This window comes from Schistocerca nitens, chromosome 11, assembly GCF_023898315.1.
Source record: "Schistocerca nitens isolate TAMUIC-IGC-003100 chromosome 11, iqSchNite1.1, whole genome shotgun sequence".
Classification (NCBI taxonomy): domain Eukaryota; kingdom Metazoa; phylum Arthropoda; class Insecta; order Orthoptera; family Acrididae; genus Schistocerca; species Schistocerca nitens.
This window is the reverse complement of record NC_064624.1, coordinates 124,069,581-124,095,172: the sequence shown is the minus strand read 5'-3', so window position 1 is coordinate 124,095,172 and position 25,592 is coordinate 124,069,581. Positions and strand designations below refer to the sequence as shown.

The 25,592-nt window shown below is 40.1% G+C and overlaps 2 protein-coding genes across 4 annotated transcripts in view; one reads left to right on the top strand and one right to left on the bottom strand.

The window, feature by feature from the left end:
- Positions 1–16,346, top strand: part of LOC126212957 (uncharacterized) — a 386,808-nt gene extending 370,462 nt beyond the window's left edge. The window contains exon 11 of the mRNA XM_049940483.1: positions 16,119–16,346. Coding sequence (XP_049796440.1) covers positions 16,119–16,255 — 137 coding nt within the window. The 3' untranslated portion in view covers positions 16,256–16,346. The remainder of the gene's footprint in view (positions 1–16,118) is intronic.
- Positions 16,347–18,923: 2,577 nt separating this feature from the next.
- The window catches only part of LOC126212955 (uncharacterized), a 36,455-nt gene continuing 29,786 nt past the window's right edge, over positions 18,924–25,592 (bottom strand). For all 3 annotated transcript variants that reach the window (XM_049940482.1, XM_049940481.1, XM_049940480.1), the window contains exon 2: positions 18,924–21,013. In XM_049940482.1, the coding sequence (XP_049796439.1) occupies positions 19,515–21,011 (1,497 nt within the window). In that variant the 5' untranslated portion in view covers positions 21,012–21,013 and the 3' untranslated portion in view covers positions 18,924–19,514. The remainder of the gene's footprint in view (positions 21,014–25,592) is intronic.

Below are 25,592 nucleotides of genomic sequence, written 5' to 3'. Positions count from 1 at the left end.
TGCGAATAGAAACTTAGGTATTCTTGCTGAGTATTGCTTAGCAATTTAAATATAATACCAATTCTTGTGCTCTACAAATGAACCATAGATAATTATACCTAACAATTCTGAATTATTTGTAGAAAAATATTTTCACCATGATTACAAAAATGAAATTCTGATTGTGAGTCCTACTTATAGATTAAAACTGTATGTTGAGACTCTCAGCACATGGGTGTGAAAACAGAAAATTAACAGAAAGTGAGAATCATCCACTGCATGAGATCAGCAGTGCCAGAATCCATTCTTGTATCAAAGTACTCTCACTATCTTGGAGGCTCAAACAGAAATGTTATGAAGGAGTCTGGAAATTAAGATAAATGTAAGTGTGTCCCTTTCATTACTTATTCATTTTAACTAAAAAGTTTGTGGGTTTTTGATGTAATGGGGTAATCATTACTTAAGAAAATACACCCAATATTTCACAACTTTTTACTACCCACTACCTAGGCCTCAAGTTACAAACTTTCCCCATAATATAGGTTTTATATAATAAAATTGTGACCATTCACAAAAAACACATTTTGTTATGCAATATGTACCATTTATTGGTAACTCTTAGAAATATTGTGAAACATCAGTGTACACATTTATTGTTCGATTTTTGGAACTCTCCAGTACAGAAAATCTGCAGTTCAATTGTCTAAGAGAGAAAAATCCTGATCTTCGTAAACAAGATTATAATCACTATCTCGTGACAGCAGGAAATAAACATTCAGGTTGATATATAGCTGTCGTTCAGTAAGGTCCTGGGCAACTGCCTTGTTGAAATGGTTTCCTGCAATGTGGGCTTCCTAGGAAATGACAGTGGTGATCACAAAGTTTTTAAATCATCACCAAACAGAGAGAGAGAGAGATAGAGAGGTTATGTAAATCAAAATCTTAAACATAGCTGCAAAACAGCAACTGTGTAATTCAGATAGATTGAAAAATCAACCAACAAGTTGCAAATAAAGGTTTATCAACCCTTCATTTGCAACTGGTCAGTGGATCTATTCCAAAATAATATTTTTGTTTGTTGGTACATAGATGCCTACAACCCCAGTACAGATTTTAATCCTCATGCCACACTACCGTAACGTGTTTCTAGGAGTGCCAAAATAGAAGTATGCGTCAGACATTGAATGTTGTTTCATGTAGTGGACTTAATGAACAGCGCTGATTTTTTCATCCTTCAGGTGAAAGTAAAAAGGCTTATTGTCTTCTTGGTGCTGCTCGTATGCTCAAATTGGTTTGGAATCTAGTAACTGAAAAGCATTTTCAAGACGGCAATGTTACCTCTGGGTGTGACACCACAGAATGGAATCTCCTGATACGTTTAGTAGAATAGCAGGAGGAGATGGGTTTATGCAAGGTAAAAATATTACAAAAGCAGCATATACTGTATAACCAAACTGGAAGTTGCTTTAGTAGCAGAAGCACTGAGCAATTAAGTTGGCACTGTAAAGAAAGTGGCGTTTAATGTTGGCAGTTGTGCTGTGTACTGGCATAAGTTTTGATTTATTTAACTCACGTCACCCACTAGGAAACGGAAACGTGTCTCCCGCTATGAGAAATAAGGGACCAGAAATAGTTGGGCAGCTATAATTAAATTGACGGTGTTCTGAGGACTGCTGTGCCAGCTGCATACATGACATGTATGTTCATTATTCGGTGCTGTCACAAGAGTACGCTGAAAAAATTAATAGTTCCAATTCCTACCACCAAGTGAAAATATAGCACTCGAAGCAGTGAAATTTTTATTATCATGTCAGAAACATACAGGTACATGTACATACATTTTACACAGTTGTGATTAAATTACTTTTGACCAAAACTTGGCCACTTCCAGTGCATTTTCTGTTGCTTGTTGAAGATTTTCTGTACTGGAGACTGGACACAATTGACACCGAAGCATGTGCCGGACTGTCTGTTCTTCTCCACCGTCACACCGAATATCGTTTGGATCAGTGTACCCCCATCTTCCCAAGTTGACGATTGACCCTCCGACTCCAGATCTCAGTCCATTCAGGGACTTCCAAATTGTCCATTCCCTGTCATGGCCTGGAGGTAAAGCTTCAACAACTTTTTTCCAACCAGGGGGAAGGTAGGTCGTAGCCCTCCATAGTTGTAACCTAGCTTTCTCAGCAGTGGTTCTAAGTTCCTTTGATGTCCTAAGGAAACTCTTCCTCGACTTCAGTCATTGCGGATGCGGTTCGTGCCCACACAGAGGATGTGTAACTTCCTGTTCCACTGCCTTTCTTTCCTTGCTTGCAGCTATCTCTCTTTGAACAGGTGGCAGTGCAATTCCTGCGAGGTAGTAAAGCCATTCGACTGGATGGGTTTTGAGAAGCCTGTTATAATTCTTCAGGTTTCGTTGAGAGCTACATCCACCTGTTTGGCATGAGTTGAATTATACCAAGCAGGACAGGCATACTCAGTCACAGAATAGCATAGTGCCATTCCAGATATTCTGTTTGTTTCAGGTTGACTACCCTACTGTGATCCGGCCATATTCCGTATGAGATTGTTCCTGGTGGAAACTTGTGACTTGTGTTTTGGGCAGTGCTTTTTGAAAGTGAGATATCTATCAAGTGTCACTCCCAGGTATTTAGTGTTCCAGTTTGACTCCCGGCCATACTATTTTCAACTTGCGAGTGGCTTCCATGTTTTTCAAATGAAAAGCACACACTTGAGTCTTTGAAGGGTTTGGTTTAAGCTGGTTTGTGTTGTAGTAGCTGGATAGATCTTGAAGAGCATTCGTGAGGTTGTTCTCCACTGTGCTCTGGGTGGCTAGAGCGAGGTCGTCAGCATATAAGAAGCTCGTAGTGTTTGGGGCTGTAGGTTGATTGTTCGTGTATAAAGGGTGGTCCATTGATAGTGACCGGGCCAAATATCTCACAAAATAATCATCAAACGAAAAAACTACAAAGAACGAAACTCATGTAGCTTGAAGGGGGAAACCAGATGGCGCTATGGTTGGCCCGCTAGATGGCACTGCTGTAGGTCAAACGGCTATCAACTGCATTTTTTAAAATAGGAACCCCCATTTTTTATTACATATTCGTGAAGTACGTAAAGAAATATGAATGTTTTAGTTGGATCACTTTCTTCACTTTGTGATAGATGGGGCTGTAATAGTCACAAACGTATAAGTATGTGGTATCACGTAACAATCCGCCAGTACAGATGGTATTTGCTTCGTGATACATTACCCGTGTTAAAATGGATCATTACCAATTGCGGAAAAGGTCGATATCGTGTTGATGTATGGCTATTGTGATCAAAATGCCCAATGGGCGTGTGCTATATATGCTGCTCGGTATCCTGGACGATGACATCCAAGTGTCCTGATCGTTCGCTGGATAGTTACGTTATTTAAGGAAACAGGAAGTGTTCAGCCACGTGTGAAATGTCAACCATGACCTGCAACAAATGATGTATGCCCAAGTAGGTGTTTTAGCTGCTATCGCGGCTAATCCGCACATTAGTAGTGACCAAATTGCGCTAGAATTGGGATTCTCAAAAACGTTGGTGTTGAGAATGCTACATAAACATCGACTGCACGCATACCAAATTTCTATGCACCCGGAATTGCATGGTGACGACTTTGAACGTCGTGTACAGTTCTGCCACTGGACTCAAGAGAAATTACGGGATGATGATAGATTTTTTGCACGCGTTCTATTTAGCAACGAAGTGTCATTCACCAACAGCGGTAACGTAAACCAGCATAATATGCACTATTGGGCAGCGGAAAATCCACGATGGCTGCGACAAGTGGAACATCAGCGACCTTGGCGGGTTAATGTATGGTGCAGCATTATGGGAGGAAGGATAATTGGCCCCCATTTTATCGATGGCAATCTAAATGGTGCAATATATGATGATTTCCTATGTAATGTTCTACTGATGTTACTACAAGATGTTTCACTGCATGACAGAATGACTATGTACTTCCAACATGATGGATGTCCGGCACATAGCTTGCGTGCGGTTGAAGCGGTATTGAATAGCATATTTCATGAAATGTGGACTGGTCGTCGAAGCACCATACCATGGCCTGCATGTTCATTCGATCTGATGTACCCGGATTTCTTTCTGTGGGGGAAGTTGAAGGATATTTGCTTTCGTGATCCACCGACAATGCCTGACAACATGCGTCAGCGCTTTGTCAATGCATGTGCGAACATTACGGAAGGCGAATTATTTGCTGTTGAGAGGAATATCGTTACACGTATTGCCAAATGCATTGAGGTTGATGGACATCATTTTGAGCATTTATTGCATTAATGTGGTATTTACAGGTAATCACGCCATAACAGCATGCGTTCTCAGAAATGATAAGTTCACAAAGGTACATGTATCACATTGGAGCAACCAAAATAAAATGTTCAAACGTACCTATGTTCTGTATTTTAATTTAAAAAGCTACCTATTACCAACTGTTCGTCTAAAATTGTAAGCCGTCTGTTTGTGACTATTACAGCGCCATCTATCACAAAGCGAAAAAAGTTGTCCAACTAAAACATTCATATTTCTTTACGTACTACACAAATATTTAATAAAAAAATGGGGGTTCCTATTTTAAAAAAACGCAGTTGATATCCGTTTGACCTATGGCAGCGCCATCTAGTCGGCCAACCATAGCGCCATCTGGTTTCCCCCTTCAAGCTAGACAAGTTTCGTTCTTTGTAGTTTTTTTGTTTGACGCTTATTTCGTGACATGTTTGGCCCGATCACAATCAATGGACCACCCTGTATATTAAACAGAAGTTATGATATGTGATTTGTCTTGAGCTGACTGCAATGTAATTATAAAGAATTACACCAGATGTGTTTCACTTTTATTTACAAAGCATCTTCTGTGGTATTCTGTAAACTGGATACACATGTTTTTACATTTATGTTTTGATCCCTTTAGGGTAAAAACAGCATTTTGTTTATGAAGTTGGTCTGTAAGCTACTTACAGTGTTTGTTTGCGAGGTCTGCACCTTCCCCTCTTGCTAGGAGCGGTTGATGTCGACAGGCTTCATTTCACATCTGCAGTTTTTGGCATTTTGCATGATTTTCCTGCATGGGACTATCTATAATTGACGTTCTTAAATGTTTTTCATTCAGAACTGCTACAGTGTTTATGTCTATTCATTTGTTTTCGTTCACACTGTGAGTGTTGCCACCCTATGAAACGATTGTGTGTGTGTGTGTGTGTGTGTGTGTGTGTGTGTGTGTGTGTGTGTGTTTCCTATTTTGATGTCAGTATGCTGTTTGTCACTTGGCAACACGTATTTATTTCTTTTGTGAGGCAACTGTGTAAAGGGTTAATAAGGTCGAAGTTTTCCATACAAAATGCAATGGCTGTTGAGAAGAAACACCTTCCGCTGCTGGTAAAGTTGTTTTATGAGAATGACAGCACTAGCAGCACTGCGTGCGGGAATATCATTAACAAAACAATTGTGAAGAGGCCCCGTGTCAATAAATAGGCTAAATAATACAATCAAGAAATTTGAAGAAACAGGTGAATTAGGTGGTGCAGCAGGGAGTGGGAGGCAGCACATTCCCACAGAAGTTGTTGTCGAAGGTGCTGCAGCTATAGCCGAGTGCACAGCACATGCCTCAAATTCTGCAGTCAGTGCTAGACTGGTGTCATGGGAATTGCCTCCCTCCTGGTCAACAGTTCAAAGTTTTTTGCCGCATATTTTACACTGGTACCCCTACAACATTCAGCATATGCACCAAATGAAGCTCAAAAATAGGCTACAATGCTGTGACTTTATCCTCTTTTTTTTTTTTTTTTTTTTTTTTTTTTTTTTTTTTTTTTTTTTTTTTTTTTTTTTTTTTGCGTGCACTGAAACGGATGAGGTGGCCAGGGAATATTCTTTGGATGAACAAGGCACATTTTACTATGCACAGTGCCGTGAATGCACAGAACTGTCACATACGTGGTTATACTCTGCCACGTGTTGTGCGGTAACATCCACTGCGCTCAGCTTATCTGACTCTGTGGTGTCATTTCACAAGCTCTTACATTATAGGTCCATTTTTCACTGAGGAGATGACACACCATGGGCCTGTTATGTGTTCTTTGACATCCGCACATTGTAAGGATCTCCTTGTGCAACAAGAATGCAAGTGTGTCCACACCACTATTTTATATGCTTAGACGAGCACCGGCTTAAAAGTGAAAATATAAACTTGATAAACTCACTTTCAGGTTACAATTTAGCAGCGAGTTTTTGTAGAAAACACAGCAGTTTTGGAGGATCGTGCATTCTAGTAGAAGAATTGTTGTTGTTGTCTTCAGTCCTGAGACTGGTTTGATGCAGCTCTCCATGCTACTCTATCCTGTGCAAGCCACTTCATCTCCCAGTACTTACTGCAACCTACGTTCTTCTGAATCTGTTTAGTGTATTCATCTATTGGTCTCCCTGTACGATTTTTACCCTCCACGCTGCCCTCCAATGCTAAATTTGTGATCCCTTGATGCCTCAGAACATGTCCTACCAACCGGTCCCTTCTTCTTGTCAAGTTGCACCACAAACTCCTCCCCAGTTCTGTTCAATACCTCCTCATTAGTTATGTGATCTACCCATCTAATCTTCAGCATTCTTCTGTAGCACCACATTTCGAAAGCTTCTATTCTCTTCTTGTCCAAACTATTTATCGTCCATGTTTCACTTGCATACATGGCTACACTCCATACAAATACTTTCACAAACGACTTCCTGACACTTAAATCTATACTCGATGTTAACAAATTTCTCTTCTTCAGAAACACTTTCCTTGCCATTGCCAGTCTACATTTTATATCCTCTCTACTTCGACCATCATAAGCTTTGAAGTCAGGCAGACTTTTAATTGCTTGAATGAGGAACTATTATTTGAAAGCTGCTGTATTGAACTTTTGGTATATGGTATATTAATTATTAGTATATATCATATCCCTGACTATTCCACTACACGTGCATTTTTAGACAAACTTGAAACCTTGTTGTATATATTGCAAGTAGAAAAGTTATGTAAAAAGGTCATATTTGTGCTGACTTCAACATAAATCTAAGATCTGATCACAGGTTTGCTGTTTCTCTGAAGGACATGTTACCTACAAATGGCTTAACATTAAACTTTAGTGAGTACACTAGAATAACAGCATCTTCTGCAACATGTATAGATAATATAGTGAGCAGCATCCACTATGGTGCTAAAGAAAAGTTCATCTTAGATTTAGATATATCTGACCATTCAGACCTTTTTATCCATTGCCAAGTTTAGATAAAACTGTAACAGTGAAACGAGTCAGGAACTTCAGGCGACACAATGTGAACACATTTGTCTCAAGACAAAATGGAACATCCTGGTCTTTCAGCAAGTGGTACTCAGTAAACACAAACTACAATGCTTTTGTATCAGAATTCGTGAGTGTTTTCAATGAATGCTTCCCCTTCATAGCAGCACGTGACAAAACTGTAAAAAGAACTTGTGGATAACTGAAGGCATCAGGATCTCTAGTATTAGAAAGAGGAAACATCACATGCAAGCAAAGAACAACCATGATGCAGTGTTTGTCAGCTGTGTAAACAAATACAAGAGAATATTTGGTAGAGTTGTTAAACAGGCAAAACAAATGGCAAACAGTAAATACATATCAGATGCCACAAATAAATCAAAAGCTGTATGGCAAATTGTCAGGAGTGAAATAGGTGCACAAAAAACAAAAAGTTTTAATCATAAATTACAAATAGATGGGAAAATGACTACAAAGTCCAGATAGAAGTATTTCATAAATTCAACAAAATTGACAAACTCCCTCCTCCACAATATAATGCAGCACAGATCAGTAGAATTAAAATTCACTCATGTATCCTGCTATGAGGTGACTAACATTATAAAATCCCTAAAGCAATCTCAAATCTGTGTGCTGGGATGAAGTCCCAACAAAAATAATAAAGGCAGGATCTGATAATATTCCACCCCCAACTCTGTCACATAATAAATCAATCATTTGATGAGGGCTGCTTTCCGGATAGGCTGAAGTATGTGGAAGTTCAACCTATCCTCAAAAAGGGCAGACGAGAGAAGATAGGAAATTTTTGCCCAGTATCAATACTACCAATTGTTTCTAAAATATTTGAGCGAGTAGTATGTAACCAACTAGAAAAATGTAACAACAATCATATCATTATTTTTAATAATCAGTATGGATTTAGGAAGGGCCGAAGTACCGTACTATTAATGAACTAATCAGTAAAATAAGCAAATGCCTCGATAACAAGGAGAGCGTACCCGGTATCTTTGGTGACCTCAGTAAGGCATTTGATATGGTAAACCATAAGCAGCTGCTCCTCCAATTAGCTTCTTATGGCTTCTATGAAAAATCTTTAAATTGGTTCAAGTCGTATCTCAAAAATAAGAAACAGAGGGTAGTCATACAACATAAGGGCAAGAAAGCTTGCTCTAGTTGGAAGGAAATATAAGCATCTGTACCCCAGGGGTCCATACTAAGCCCATTACTATTTCTATATTATATAAATGACATGTCAGGTAAGGTAACTTCAGATACGGTTCTGTATGCAGATGACTCAGCAGCACTAGTCTACTGTAAAAATACTGAACAATTAGCACAGAAAACAAAAAAGACTCTTCAAGAACTAGAAAATTGGATAAATAATAATGCTGTTGTTGTTGTTGTTGTAGTTGTTGTTGTTGTGGTCTTCAGTCCAGAGACTGGTTTGATGCAGCTCTCCATGCTACTCTATCCTGTGCAAGCTTCTTCACCTCCCAGTACCTACTGCAGCCTACATCCTTCTGAATCTGTTTAGTGTATTCATCTCTTGGTCTCCCTCTATGATTTTTACCTTCCACGCTGCCCTCCAATACTAAATTGGTGATCCATTGATGCCTCAAAATTTGTCCTACCAACCGATCCCTTCTCCTAGTCAAGCTGCCACAAATTTCTCCCCAATTCTATTCAGTACCTCCTCATTAGTTATGTGATCTACCCATCTAAACTTCTGCATTTTTCTGTAGCACTACATTTCGAAAGCTTCTATTCTTTTCTTGTCTAAACTATTTATCGTCCACGTTTCACTTCCATACGGCTACACTCCATACAAATACTTCCAGAAACGACTTCCTGACATTTAAATCTATACTCGATGCTAACAAATTTTTCTTCTTCAGAAACACTTTCCTTGCCATTGCCAGTCTATATTTTATATCATCTCTACTTCGACCACCATCAGTTATTTTGCTCCCCAAATAGCAAAACTCCTTAAGTGTCTCATTTCCTAATCTAATCCCCTCAGCATCACCCGACTTAATTCAACTACATTCCATTATTCTCGTTTTACTTTTGTTGATGTTCATCTTATATCCTGCTTTCAAGACACTGTCCATTCTGATCAACTGCTTTCCATGTCCTTTGCTGTCTCTGACAGAATAACAATGCCATTGGCGAACCTCAAATTTTTTATTTCTTCTCCATGGATTTTAATTCCTACTCTGAATTTTTCTTTTGTTTCCTTTACTGCTTGCTCAATGTACAGATTGAATAACATCAGGGACAGGCTACAACCCTGTCTCACTCCCTTCCCAACCACTGCTTCCCTTTCGTGCCCCTCAACTCTTTATAACTGCCATCTGATTTCTGTACAAATTGTAAATAGCGTTTCGCTCCCTACAATTTACCCCTGGCACCTTCAGAATTTGAAAGAGTATTCCAGTCAACATTGTCAAAAGCTTTGTCTAAGTCTACAAATGCTAGAAATGTAGGTTTGCCTTTCCTTAATCTATCTTCTAAGATAAGTCGTAGGGTCAGTATTGCCTCACTTGTTCCAACATTTTTACGGAATCGAAACTGATCTTCCCCGAGGTTGGCTTCTACCAGTTTTTCCATTCATCTGTAAAGAATTCGTGTTAGTATTTTGCAGCTGTGGCTTATAAAACTGATAGTTTGGTAATTTTCACGTCTATCAACACCTCTTTTCTTCGGGATTGTAATTATTATATTCTTCTGGAAAACTGAGGGTATTTCACCTGTCTCATACATCCTGCTTACGAGATGGTAGAGTTTTGTCAGGGCTGGCTCTCCCAAGCTATGTAACTAAATTTAACAGTAACACAAATTGTACACTTCAGGACCAAACAAACTGTTGAATATGTAACACAGTTATGAAGGCAGAGAACTGATAACTGCAGAATCTGTCAAATTTCTGGGAGTGACCATAAGCAAAAACTTGACATGGACTGATCATGTGGATTACTTACTGAAGCAGTTAAATAGTTTTGTTTACACAATGAGAGTTCTGAATAAAGTAAGTGACTTGGCTGTTAGGAAAGTTGTGTATCATGTATATTTTATATCAATTCTAAGATATGGCATAATTTTTTGTGGAGCTGAAAAAGGGAGCTGCCTCAGTGTGTTCAAGCTACAGAAAAAAATTATCAGAGCTATTACTGGAATCAACAGTAGACAATGATGCAAACCTTTATTTGCAAGCCTTGACTTACTGACAATACCTTCCATGTTTATATATGAAACACTTATCTTTGAGTTAAGAAAAGCACATCTGTTTGAGGGAAATTCATTTACACATACTTGTGAAACAAGGCACAAACAAGATTACATGTTACTTTGCCACAGACTAACATTTTTTGAAAATACTCCATATGACATGGGTTTGAAGTTTAGCAATAAAATCCGTTCAGAGTTGAAGGACTGCAAGCTAGAATACACCTGTGTAAACATTGAAAAATATTTAAAAAGCAAATGCTGCTACAGTGTAGATGATTTTATAAATGAAGTAGACAAGTAGGAGATATTACATGTGTTTTGTTTTTCCTGTATTATGTGTTCTATGTGTATGCTTATGTTCTTTTTGTGTGTCCATACTTATAAACTATGTATCATGTGAACTATGTATCTAAATATCTAGATGTAAACATATATACTACTATTATGAAAGTATGTGGTCTATTAAGTATATTCATATTTATAAACTACAAAAACAAACATGAAAAATACTTTAAAAGAATTATTTCAAATCACTGTGGAAATGTTAAGAAAAAGGAAGAAATCTAACATGTAATTCTCTCTCTATGTTGTAATGTGCTTCTGGGAGCATCCATATGCGTTATTTTAGTGTATCTTGTTTCAGGTATACTTAGGTAGGCACAGAATTTTTCATTGATGAGTCACCAATGTTTCAATCAAATGATTGTATATAACATGTTATGTGACAAAGATTCTATTCATGCAATATGGGGCAACATCACATTTTGCTTGTCTGGTGGATAAAATGTTCAAATGTGTGTGAAATCTTATGGGACTTAACTGTTAAGGTCATCAGTCCCTAAGCTTACACACTACTTAACCTAAATTATCCTAAGGACAAACAAAGACACACACCCATGGCTGAGGGAGGACTCGAACCTCCACCGGGATCAGCCGCAAAGTCACGATTGCAGCGCCTTACACCGCTCGGCTAATCCTGCGCTGCTGTCTGGTGAAAAATGTGTGTCAAGAAACCTTCAGTAATGGCCACCAGCTCTATGCAGTTCAAGACGTTTGGTCTTCCATATCACTTGATGTAAATCCATGTGACTTTTCATGGTTATAGAGACATTTGAAAGATACAGTCTATCAGTAATGTATCTGTACTCTTCCTGATCTGAAGGATAACATACGATGACATATCACACTGGATATGCTGCGAACAACTGCCAACCGTGTTGTGTTATGAATGCAGCATGTTGCTGAGTCAGGAGACCATACAGAACACATGTTGTAACTTGTGACCATACCCTAATAAACATGCCAGAGCAACTGTTATCATGTCTGGTTGTTCCTCTCCTTTTCCTGTACCCACACTAGATTCTCACTACTCATCGTGCTGTTTTTTCATCTGGTGGCAGAAAGTAGAACTATTTTTTTCTTCAGCATCCTGTGCGAGTGCACTGATAGGTGAATATACCTATGATGTTTAGTGTCCTCCAATGTATACAGCCCACACAACACTCTGATCATCACTTTAATTATTGTCACCCAGTAGCATGGCAAGTTTTCAGCAACAACTGAAGTGTGTTCCAAAAGAGAAATAACAAAAAGATTCATCGTTAACAGGTGTCCTCTTGTGTAATGATAGCTACAGAAGCCAGTGGAAAAATCATACTTATATTTCATTGGTGAAAGATATTGTGCAGCACTGTAGGCATCGCTACTCCTGTAAAAATAAATCTTCAGAGGAGATAAGACAACTTCTACAAAGTTTAAACAGTTATAACTGTGTAAATATTAGTGATATCTGTACACAAGATTGGCATTTGTATTCTTTTGTGTGTTCTGAATTTTGAGTACTTGTGTAATCTACACTGGCATGTATGTATACTTTGCTGTAAGTTATTCCCACAATTGTGAGACAATGACAGATCCTGACAAATGGTAGCAATATAGTTTGTAAGGTTTCTGAATTGTTAGCACACCATTAGTTTCTGTTGTGATTGAAAATGATGTTGCTGATGGGAGATTTAGAAATTACAGCTTTTCTTAATATGCATTCTACTGTAAAGTTGCTGAATCATTTTTACAGGTTTGTTTCAGAAAATTTTTAAACTAAAATGCAGTAATATAATTTGCAATTATATATAAAAACTGGAAACTTGTTTGTAGATTGTGGGGTAATAATTGCACTTTTGAGAGATGGTGCTATTTGGAAGTGCATGTGTGTTAATTATAACTGCTAATTTAGTAGAAAGGTTTGCAAAGCATCTGAAGGTATGTGATGGTAACCAAAGGTTCTGCTTGTCAGGTATCTAAAATATGGAAGGTAGCACTGGATTATGAAGTACATATGTTTTGAAGTAAGTTGATAGAACTTTATTTTCTTCCAATAAATCCTTACAGTGGACAAACAAATTCAGTTTTCACAAGCTTTAAATGTTACAATGAATAATAATGACATTGAGATTTTTGATAATACCTTGCAGTCTCTTTTTATTACATTAGTTACATTACATGTAATTATATCAAAACACTAGATGACAGTACCATAAACTTTTACTCATGACAGAAACTAGGTTGACAGAGCTGTACAGCTTTATAATTGCTACTGACAGGAGTGGCTAATCTTATACATTGATGTTAAGTGTATAACTTGCACTTTTGCTACATCTGTAACAAAATAACTGAAGATAATTCTGCTGCAGTTCAATATGTAGACAATGCCAAATGAAACAAACTGCAGTGTAAGGGTTTACCACAAGCATTTTACATTCTGTTGTCAACATATTACTGAAAGTGAATGATGCCAATGAAATGAATGAAAAAAAAAAGTATACATAAACTGGTATGGCATTATTACCTTGAACAAATAATGAAATTTCCTTTCTGTTGCCAATAAAATCCACTGTTCTCAAGTAATTATTTTCATACAAGGGCAGCTGTAGAATATATTTTCACTTATAAAGCAACAACATTTGTTTTCTACTTTTTATCTGTAGTGACCAATAACATGGGAACATTCATGGAAATAATGGTAACTATGCTATTTTACTTGTTTAAAAACATTTTCACATCAAGCTCTTAAAATGCTGTATAATTTTTTACTGTATTTTTATAATTGCATGCAGACTACATCTACAGACTAGACACACAAATCTATTAGTTACAGTTACACATTTTACATTTTGGTCTAGGGAGGGGTCTCTAACAGGAGGTGATAAAGCCTCATTGGTGACTACAGGTGGTAATATTATTGCCTCACTCCCAACTGCGAGTAAGAACATACAAAATGATAAGACAAGTACACTGACAAAGGCAGTTCACAGCAGACAGATTTACTCACACTTGTCACAAAACTGCAAATAAATAAAATTTACTTGCCAGAGGTAAAGATGAATGGGCAAGCACAAAAGAATCTCTCTGCACAATGTTTGTAGGTACAATCTGAAGTGGCACCAGCACACGGATAAATTAAGCAGAAAGATCGATTCTGCCTGCTTTGGACTCAGAAATGTGTCTCACTGCTTCAGCCTGCAGAGAGGTTTGCTGGCATACTTTCAGTCGATACTGGCCTGTCATATAATCTGGGGCTAAGGAATAGTATTTACTCTACAAAAGTGTGTAGCAAGGATATTATGTAAATTTGATAGCTAAACACCTATAGAAGTTTCTATAGGGACCCACGATTCCTACACTTACATTTCAATGCATTTACGCCCCCAAATGGCATCTGTGGTTAATAATGAGAAGGAACTTAGGATGAACTACAAAATTTCTAACAAGGGAACCTTTCCATCGCACCCCTCTCAGATTTAGTTATAAGTTGGCACAGTGGATAGGCCTTGAAAAACTGAACACAGATCAATCGAGAAAACAGGAAGAAGTTGTGTGGAACTATGAAAAAATAAGCAAAATATACAAACTGAGTAATCCATGCGCAAGATAGGCAACATCAAGGGAAGTGTGAACTCAGGAGCGCCGTGGTCCCATGGTTAGCGTGAGGAGCTGCGGAACGAGAGGTCTTTGGTTCAAGTCTTCCCTCGAGTGTAAAGTTAACTTACTTCATTTTCGCAAATTTATTATCTGTCCGTTCGTTCATTGACGTCTCTGTTCACTTTAGTAAGTTTAGTGTGTGTGTGTGTGTGTGTGTGTGTGTGTGTGTGTGTGTGTGTGTTTTGCAATCGCACCGCAAAATCGTGCGATTAGTAGATGAAAGGATGTGCCTCTCCAATGGGAACCGAAAACATTTGATCGCAAGGTCATAGGTCAACCGATTCCTCCACAGGAAAACAAGTCTGATATATTCTGTAAGACACTGGTGACGGCATGTGCGTCACACGACAGGAATATGTTGTCGACCCACCTAACTTGTACACTTGGCGAATGGGTAAAAAGATTCTTCTACCTTGCCCAATTTAGGTTTTCATGTGGATGTGATAATCACTCCCAAAGAAGTGTTTAGGTGTAGCGGCCCCATACTACGGTGCAGCTACCTCACATCGGACGGACGGACGGACAGATAATAATTGTCTGAAAATAAAAATTTAAACTTTTTCACATGAGGGAAGACTTGGACCAAGGACCTCTCGTTCCCCAGCTGCTCACGCTAACCACATGACCACGGCGCTCCGGAGCTCACACTCTCCTTGATGTTGCCTATCTTGCGCATTGACTACTCAGTTTTTATATTTAGCTTATTTTTTTCATAGTTCCACAAAACTTCTTCCTGTTTTCTCGATTGATCTGTGTTCAGTTTTTCAAGGCCTATCCACTGTGCCAACTTATAACTAAATCTGAGAGGGGTGCGATGGGGAGGTTCCCTTGTAAGGACAATATTGGAAGAAAGAAAAATAATTCCCATATAGGTTACAGATCCATGTATAGTCTTCAGAAGAGAGTGCTTTTTTTTATTCACACATTAAATTGGAGATCCCAAAATATTCAAAACTGAAGACTACTTTATCAGTCACCCCTCCTACAATCTGTAGGAGTCGCTAGACTTGGGTATGTAACTCCTGCTAAACATGACATGATTAGACTGTGCCTGTATATAGACTGCTGATTGTGTTACGTGTAACATTATACAACTGCTTCATTTGATGAGTTACAGAAACGTAGGAGCTGAACAGTGAGAGGGGACCAGGAGTGATGTTATTAAATGTATAAGGGGTGATCAGACAGGCAAAGTTGCCAAGAGCATTCCACTGATTAACCAGGTTGAAGATACCGATTTGGTAGAACACTGTCCTGTGTGACAGCCTGTTGCATATCCTCGCCCGACACATATTGTTGACCATTCAAGGCCTTTTGCAAGGGACCAAAAGCACCGGTGCTCGAGCGCCTCACTCGGGTTGGCAACTTCCCAGATAAATGTCTACCGGCATTTGTCCTTTGGCAACCGAGAAAAGAATAACAGTATGTTGGTCCTGTTTGAAGGAAACGCACCTCAAAAAGACACACATCAGTGTTGCACTAAATTGCATAGACGCTACAGCAATGACCTTAAAGAGAAACTTTTAAATCCCCCCCCCAATAGCTTCCCTCCTGCTATGAGACGCTTACAGCACATAAGGTGTAATTCCATTTTCTTTTCTTTTTTAGACAGTATCGGGATCTTTCTCAGCAAGCAGCATTCTGTTAACAGAGCAAATGGCGCAATTTGTAACTCTCATAACAACCACGCATGTAGCAGTGCAAGTTTTTGCTGTAAGCAGCGACACCTACGTGGCAACAGGTGAAGTGGTGTAGTTGTCAGTTACACCACTGTGCCTGCTACCATTCTGAGTCACTGCAATTCGCTGTGGATGTTCCAATGTGTGGCTGTTCCGGTTACAGGAGTTTACTCGTTTAATTACTTGAATTGTGATTAGTGAGATTCACCATAAATTATAGTAATAAAGACACTACCAGGGAACCAATTATTTGGAATGATATTGGATCCAGCAATGAATTCTTTTCCATCACATTCAGAGTTATCCAGTGTGGGTCAGTGGTGTTTATTTTCTCATTCTGTTATTATTTTACATCAAAATTTATAGTTTCTTGTGTTTGGATGCTTTTACCAATATGACATACAATATATGACATTATAGCAACAAATAAATTAAGACATCACAGTAACATGATTGTTACAAATTTATTGTAGAGCTTTTAACAATGAGTTCAGCATGCATTTTCATGCATCTCACAAAGACACTTGGATGCATTTGCTGGTAGACTTAAGGACTCAACAGGTGAGCAAGAAAAGATATGGCTTCAACAAGCCCACAAATTAGATCTGTGTGTGTAAGAATGAAAAAGCTCAGCACCCCATCAAGTAGCTTATTACAAATGGAATTTGTGTGTTTACATCAAAATAAGAGCACCGCCTGCAAAACATGCTGTGTACCGTGATACTTGTACAAGGAAGAACAGGAATTGGAAAATAGTCAAAACATTAATGACACTAGTTTTAAGTGATAAAAATAGCATCGTAGTCTTAGACTGAAGTTAACAAGTGGTCATTCCTATCTTCCCTATGAGGGTGATTTTGCCTCAATAGAAAACTACAGCAAAGCAACAGATATTTTGTCCCAATAACTGGTACAATATTATTGCCAGGTGAAGGAAAAAAATCCCTTTCAAGTCACTGTAATGACACTGACTTCTTGTCTGTGGAAAACTTGTTGAAGTCAATCACCAAAAGGAAGAATGACACTAAACAACATCCTGTGTCATGGCTAAAGATGCAGTGGATTTGGTACCAAAAGTGTAATCCATTCACACTCGTCTTCAAGGGGACTCTTCCAGCAAAGTGGAATTTCACAAGCTGGACTTCAAGCCAAGCTAAGAAAACAACCACGCTCAATTACCCTGTCTAACATACCTCAAGGAAAGCTGTACACAGGACCATTGGCTGTAACAAAAGAGAAGAAAACGGACATGGATGAACTACTGCCCTTCATTCCACTTGTTCATAACCACTACTTTCAGAATCTTCTTTCTTCTGACAATGCTGAAGCCAATGGCCCATTGAATGGGAATGATAGTAGTGGCGATGAGCGACAAAGATTGTGTAAATACAGTGTTGTTGACTGGCATGTATATTTTTATACCAAATAAAATCTTTCACCTGTTTACATCATTAGTGGTGTAACTTCATTTAGGCCTTTGTACCATGTTTATAATTTTATAAAAGTTACTGAAATTGTTATGCTGACTTAAAAGGCCTAGCCTGGCAACATACATGATAAAGTACTGTTGAATTTTCTATAACAATCCTATTAAGGCAATAAATGCTCAGAAACCAGAATAATGTGAGTTATATCAATTGTGCTGTAAGCGGCTCATATATATTTTTAAGTTTGTTTCTTAGCTTGACCAACACACAACCAGACTACTACTTTCCAACCTAACCTAGGCTTCGAGCTACATCACCGATATGTCTGTAACCACAAGCTAGATTTAGTAATTCTAAGAAAATCACTGACCACGACTTCTGCGCACACCTAGTAAGTGGAAAGTACTCTGTATATCACTTACAAAGACTTCAATATGAGGCAAATGACACAGAAGCGCTGCCCACACACTCTTAGTCTGGAATATTGATGTCAGGTTAGCAAGAAACTCATCAAAGTGATAGCCACGGATAAAGTATTCAAAAGATAAATTTGAAGAAAAATGAACAGAGGTGTTCTTAATTTCCTCAGTTAACACCATCCGAGGTGGTGGTCTTAGTGTTACTGATGTCCTTGCTAGTCTAGTCTGTGCAAGCCTTTCCACCACTGCATAACTACTGCATCCTATAGCCACTCACACATTCACAATGTAGTCAGAAATTGGTCTGCCTCTACAGCTTTTAGCATCACACTTCCTTCTCTTACCTAATCAGCTTCATTTCTCAGAATGTGTACTACACAGATATAATCTAGCTTTTATGAAGTGATTAAAACACATTGGAATGCAACAGTGTACACATACGACAAGAGCAACAAGTTAACACTTTGTTACATTTCTAGTGTAGTCACACAGCAGTAGTGAAATACCAAAAAGGTGAAGTGAGCTCGTTATTCCAATGTTTGCGTAAAGATATAAAAATAAACTAGTAAGTTCTCATGGTGATATGATGGCCCTTGTAAGATAGGAGGTACTACTGTCTCAAACCTGTCTTTCTCGTGGATCCCTCTACATGCTAAGAAAGAGGTTTGTACAACACAGCATTAATAGAGCGAAATGTACCTTATGACTAAGTGTATCTATCTCTTAATTTTAGCCTTTTTTAAAACTACCTTAGACTATAATTTTTTTAAAAAATATGCCAGATGGAATGTGCACATAATGGACAATTAATATATGTACTGGAAAAAAAAAACCACCATGTGTACAGTATCCATCAGTGAGATAGATTACACCGGGGGGAGGGTCAGATATTTAATGAGAATTCTTTCAGACATCACTGGTAGAGAAAGTTCTTGGCAGATTAAGACTTTGTTCTGTACCGGGACTTGACCACAGAACCTCGCCTGTCGTGGGCAACTCTCTTCCCAAGTCAGTTCTCCAGTCACGAATCACAACCTGCTCACAGCCGTCCTCTTCTCCTACTGTCCAAACTTCACAGAAGTTCCTTTGCATATCTCGCAGGACAAGCACTGCTAGAAGAAACAATACTTCTGAGAAATGTCTTAGCCACAGCCTAGTGGTAGTTTCCAAAGTTAAACTTTTACTCTGCAATAGAGATTCATTTTAGAAATGGTATCCCCACAATATCCTTTTTCCCAAAGGCGTCGGTCCAGCAAGGTACACTAGGGATCTTCGATGAAGGAAAGTTGTGAGGGCCGGTTGTGAGTCTTAACAGGAGACTCGAGTCGGTACGCTCTCTCATCACAAAAGGTGTGGTGCAGTTTTGGAGTCCCAGTGCGGCACAGAGTTTTAATCTGCCAATAAGATCGGAAATGGCACACACACCGCTCCAGAGCACAAAATTTGTTCTCAGCTCGGGAAAGCTCGTTTAGCAGAAGTTTATATAAACCGTTCCGAGCAATAAATTTTCACTCGGGGCAGACACGGTCGGATGATATCACTGACAACGTCGCGCACTAATACGCTGACACACAACTGCTCCAGTTTATTCAGGTGGCACAGTTCCCAGTAAGCATTCGACTCCAACCCGAAGACGCAGAAAAGCGACAAGGTGTGAAGCTGGGGGCAGTGCCTGAGGAACCGCAAGTGGGTGACGTCCTCCACGTAGGCCAGTGACAAAGTGTGCAGTTGCGGCAGTGACGACACCGTCTGGGAGAGTACGTCTGCGTCGACGCTGCACCTCCTCAGGACCAGCGTCTCGAGCCGCGTCAGGTGGCACAGGCTCGACAGCACCGACGTGTCGGGCCAGGTCGAGCTCTCGAGGTAGAGGTGGTGCAACCGGGGGCAGTGGCGCAGGAAGCCCAGGTGGGCCAGATCCACTTTACAGAGCTTCAGTTCCTCGCGCAGCGACAGGTGCTGCAGCACTTCGGACAACTCGTCGGCAGTCGTGGCGTTGTCGACGAGGCAGAGCGAGCGGACGCTGGCGGGCAGGCACTGCAGGCCCGTCGGCGGCCTGTCCTTAGCCTCGACGCGGAGCTCCCGCAGCTGGCTGCAGAGCCGCAGGAAGGACAGGTCCGAGAGCAGTCCGCAGCGGTCCAACTGCAGCGACACGAGAGACCTCAGACCCCCCGCGGCCACTTCCAGGGCCTCTGCCCCCGCGCGGCAGTCGCACAGTCGCAACTTCTTCACGTTCCCGAGGTGCCGTAGCTCCGAGTACGCAGCCGGCGGCAAGTCGTCGCAACGTTCCAATTCCAGTTCCTCCAGCGTGTCCGAGCAGTGCTGTAGGAACGTCAGTTCCTCCAGGCCGCGGCAGTTGATTTTGAGAGTCTGCAACCGGCTGACCCCTTCCAAACAGTCCAAGTAATCTCCCGACAGGGCATCTACGTTTACGTTCAGCTCTCTCAGATTCGGGCACAGCTCCAGGGCAGAGCCGACGGCGCATTCCGCCCTGGTGTCCGGCTTGAAGGGTGTCAGCATCGGATTTCCCCCGATGATCTGCAGCTTCTCGAGTGCCGCGAAATCGATAAGTGACTGAGAAGAGAAGATGACCTCTGCGACGTTGAGATCGGTCGATAAGTACGTACACCCCACTCTTTGGCAGTCCCGCACAGCTCTCAGTTCACAGACGTTTGTTACTGACAAAAACAACTGTGGGTAGATAATTTTCACCTCAAACATTTTGGTCACCTTGACATCGAGTTCTTGCAACAGCGGTACGATGCACAAGACGGCGCGCACCTCGGTGGATTCCCTCGGACTTCTATTGCTGACGTACCTCTTCCCCTTCCATACGTAGGAATACTCCGACACGATTCTGCGCCACCGTCTGCACACATTGGCACACCGGACCAGATCCGGTATGGGCAGGAAGGAAAAGATGGAGAACAGGATGTCGTCTGGCACGTTGCCGTCGAGGCTGAATGACGGCATTGCCATTTCTGTAAACACAAAGTTACCAATTACTCCTCAGAGTAAGTTTTGCTGCGGATTTTAGGCAAGTCAGTTTCATTTGAGGTATGTATGTGAATATAATAAATTGTGGCTATGTTGTTACTGTGGTTTGATACAGATATCCACGCAAGTCTATTCTGCACAAATCCTTACATCTCTACAGTGTGTCTGAGAAGACTCTGCACCCCTCTTCTAGCTGTTTTTACTACACCCACATACACACTCCAAAAGCCACTGTATGGTCCATCCACTGTATGGTTCACAGCAGAGGGTCCCCTGTACCACTATGGTCAAAGTGAGGGGAAAACTACTGTCTATATGGCACTGCATGAACCCTATTTTTTTTAACTTCTCTTTGTGGTCCCTGAAGAGTATTGTTGTCAATTTTGTCTTATTTTATTTCAGTGTTGCATTATTTCAGCCGCAAAGCCATGGCCAATTTAAGTAGACAAAGATACATGGACAAGGAGTGACAAGCAGCGTGTGTTTGGGCACACTAACTTCCACAGACAATAACTGAAATAATGAGTACTTATAAGAGATCGCTTTGACAAGGCCTCATCTCATAAAGCATACTGGCTTTTGTTCTAGGCAGTGACAAAAACATATCATATACTGAATTTCAGAAACACGACAAGAAACATATGCCGCTGCCTGGTCAGTCGACTTGGCAGTCTCCAACGTAATCCATTCGCAAAAGAGCAGCTGAATCTGAGGTACCACTATAAACAATGCATGACCTTATCAAAAGATTTGAAAAAGAAAGAAACAGGACCATTTAGACCAATGTTTATGAACGAATTATCCAACGACGACATATAGCAGCGAGTTGCGGCTTCCCCCTTTTTGTCAACAGCAGTTCCAAAAGCTATATCTCACTCTAGAGTTTTATTTTCCGGCCACCTTGTGATGTATTGCAGCCCATGCATTGAATGTCTTTTTCTGGTCTATGAAAATACGCATTATGTTTAACAACTGAAAAGGAACCCACTTCATATTACAATGTAGACTGGGATGTCATCACAATATGAATTAGGATTATATTTTTTTTAATAAAAATTCTTATTTGAAGCTGTTGCAAATTCAGTTAATACCTCAGGGATGAAGTAGTGAAGGCAGCAGAGGATCAAGTAGGTAAAAAGACGAGGGCTAATAGAAATCCTTGGGTAACAGAAGAAATATTGAATTTAATTGATGAAAGGGGAAAATATAAAAATGCAGTAAATGAAGCAGGCAAAAAGGAATACAAATGTCTCAAAAATGAGATCAACAGGAAGTGCAAAATGGCTAAGCAGGGATGGCTAGAGGACAAATGTAAGGATGTAGAGGCTTATCTCACTAGGGGTAAGATAGATACTGCCTACAGGAAAATTAAAGAGACCTTTGGAGAGAAGAGAACCACTTGTATGAATATCAAGAGCTCAGATGGAAACCCAGTTCTAAGCAAAGAAGGGAAGGCAGAAAGGTGGAAGGAGTATATAGAGGGTTTATACAAGGGCGATGTACTTGAGGACAATATTATGGAAGTGAAGAGGATGTAGATGAAGACTAAATGGGAGATAAGATACTGCGTGAAGAGTTTGACAGAGCACTGAAAGACCTGAGTCGAAACAAGGCCCCGGGAATAGACAACATTCCATTAGAACTACTGATGGCCTTGGGAGAGCCAGTCATGACAAAACTCTACCATCTGGTGAGCAAGATGTATGAGACAGGCGAAATACCCTCAGACTTCCAAGAAGAATATAATAATTCCAATCCCAAAGAAAACAGGTGTTGACAGATGTGAAAATTACCGAACTATCAGTTTAATAAGTCACAGCTGCAAAATACTAACGCGAATTCTTTACAGAAGAATGGAAAAACTGGTAGAAGCGGACCTCGGGGAAGATCAGTTTGGATTCCATAGAAATTTTGGAACACGTGAGGCAATACTAACCTTACGACTTATCTTAGAAGAATGATTAAGGAAAGGCAAACCTACGTTTCTAGCATTTGTAGACTTAGAGAAAGCTTTTGACAATGTTGACTGGAATACTCTCTTTCAAATTCTAAAGGTGGCAGGGGTAAAATACAGGGAGTGAAAGGCTATTTACAATTTGTACAGAAACCAGATGGCAGTTATAAGAGTCGAGGGGCATGAAAGGGAAGCAGTGGTTGGGAAAGGAGTGAGACAGGGTTGTAGCCTGTCCCCGATGTTATTCAATCTGTATATTGAGCAAGCAGTAAAGGAAACAAAAGAAAAATTCAGAGTAGGTATTAAAATTCATGGAGAAGAAGTAAAAACTTTGAGGTTCGCCGATGACATTGTAATTCTGTCAGAGACAGCAAAGGACTTGGAAGAGCAGTTGAATGGAATGGACAGTGTCTTGAAAGGAGGATATAAGATGAACATCAACAAAAGCAAAACAAGGATAATGGAATGTAGTCAAATTAAATCGGGTGATGCTGAGGGAATTAGATTAGGAAATGAGACACTTAAAGTAGTAAAGGAATTTTGCTATTTAGGCAGTAAAATAACTGATGATGGCCGAAGTAGAGAGGATATAAAATGTAGACTGGCAATGGCAAGGAAAGTGTTTCTGAAGAAGAGAAATTTGTTAACATCGAGTATAGATTTAAGTGTCAGGAAGTCGTTTCTGAAAATATTTGTATGGAGTGTAGCCATGTAGGGAAGTGAAACATGGAGGATAACTAGTTTGGACATGAAGAGAATAGAAGCTTTCGAAATGTGGTGCTACAGAAGAATGCTGAAGATAAGGTGGGTAGATCACGTAACTAATGAGGAGGTATTGAATAGGATTGGGGAGAAGAGAAGTTTGTGGCACAACTTGACTAGAAGAAGGGATCGGTTGGTAGGACATGTTTTGAGGCATCAAGGGATCACAAATTTAGCATTGGAGGGCAGCGTGGAGGGTAAAAATCGTAAAGGGAGACCAAAAGATGAATACACTAAGCAGATTCAGAAGGATGTAGGTTGCAGTAGGTACTGGGAGATGAAGAAGCTTGCACAGGATAGAGTAGCATGGAGAGCTGCATCAAACCAGTCTCAGGACTGAAGACAACAACAACAACAACAACAACAACCACCTCAGCTCTGAGACAAGGGAATTGTGGATCACGTGTGGATACACCAGGACGGTGCTCCCGCCGCTTCACCGTGTGTGGTTCAGTGACATCTCCAGGCCTGTCTAACTGGCCGCCATGAAGCCCTGACCTCACCATGCCAGACAACTCATAACGGGGAATAACTAAACCAATGTGCCTCAACATTGGTATAATGGAGGGGGTTTTGGGTTCCACTAAATAGGTCTGGTGTCCGCTACACAGAGGAGGCAGCTGCACGGGTAGCAGGGGCTATGTGGCGTGGACTGCGCAGTTTTTTGTAGGTTATACAGTCTTGGGAAAGATCAAAAAGGGCTCCAGTCTCAAAGGATACAGGGCAAAGAGACGACGAAAATCGACCAAGCAACAGTCGGTATTATAGTTGTAAATTGTCGTAGCTGTGTTGGAAAAGTACCAGAGCTTCAAGCGCTGATAAAAATTGCTGAAGCTGAAATCGTTATAGGAACAGAAAGTTGACTAAAGCCGGAGATAAATTCTGCCGAAATTTTTACAGAGGTGCAAACCGTGTTCAGAAAGGATAGATTAAATAAAGTAGGTGGTGGTGTGTTTGTGTCTGTTGGTAGTAGTTTATCTTGTAGTGAAGTTGAAATAGATAGTTCCTGCGAATTATTATAGGTAGAGGTTATACTCAACAGCCATACCAAAATAATAATTGGCTCCTTCTACCGACCCCCCGACTCTGATGATATCATAGCTGAACGGTTCAAAGAAAACTTGAATCTCATTACAAATAAGTACCCCACTCATACAGTTATAATTGGTGGACATTTCCATCTACCCTCGATTTGTTGGCAAAAATACATGTTTAAAGCCAGTGGTAGACAGAAAGCATCTTCTCAAATTGTATAAAATGCTTTCTTTGAGAATTACTTAGTTCATGAGCCCACACAAATTGTAAATGGTTGCGAACACACACTTGACCTCTTAGCCACAAATAATCCTGATCTAATGGAGCGCATCACAATGGATACATGGATTAGTGAACACAAGGCCATTGTAGCGAGGCTCAAAACCATATCAACCAAAACCACTAAAAATAAACGCGAAGTATATCTATTTAAAACAGCAGATAAAATTCGCTTGATGCCTTCCTAAGAGAGAATCTCCATTCCTTCCAAGCTAAATATGTACGTGTAGACCAGATATGGCTCAAATTCAAATATACAGTATCGACAGCAATAGATAGATTCATACTGCACAAGTTAATAAGAGACGAGAGACGGGACTGATAAACCATGGTAACAAAACACGTCAGAACACTATTGCAGAAGCAATGAAAAACGCATGCCAAATTCAGAAGAACGCAATATCCCCAAGACTGGCTAAGTTTCACGGAAGCTCAAAATTTAGTGGGGACATCAATGCGAGATGCTTTTAATAGTTTCTACAATGAAACAGTCTCAAAATATGGTAGAAAACCCAAAGAGATTCTGGTCGTAT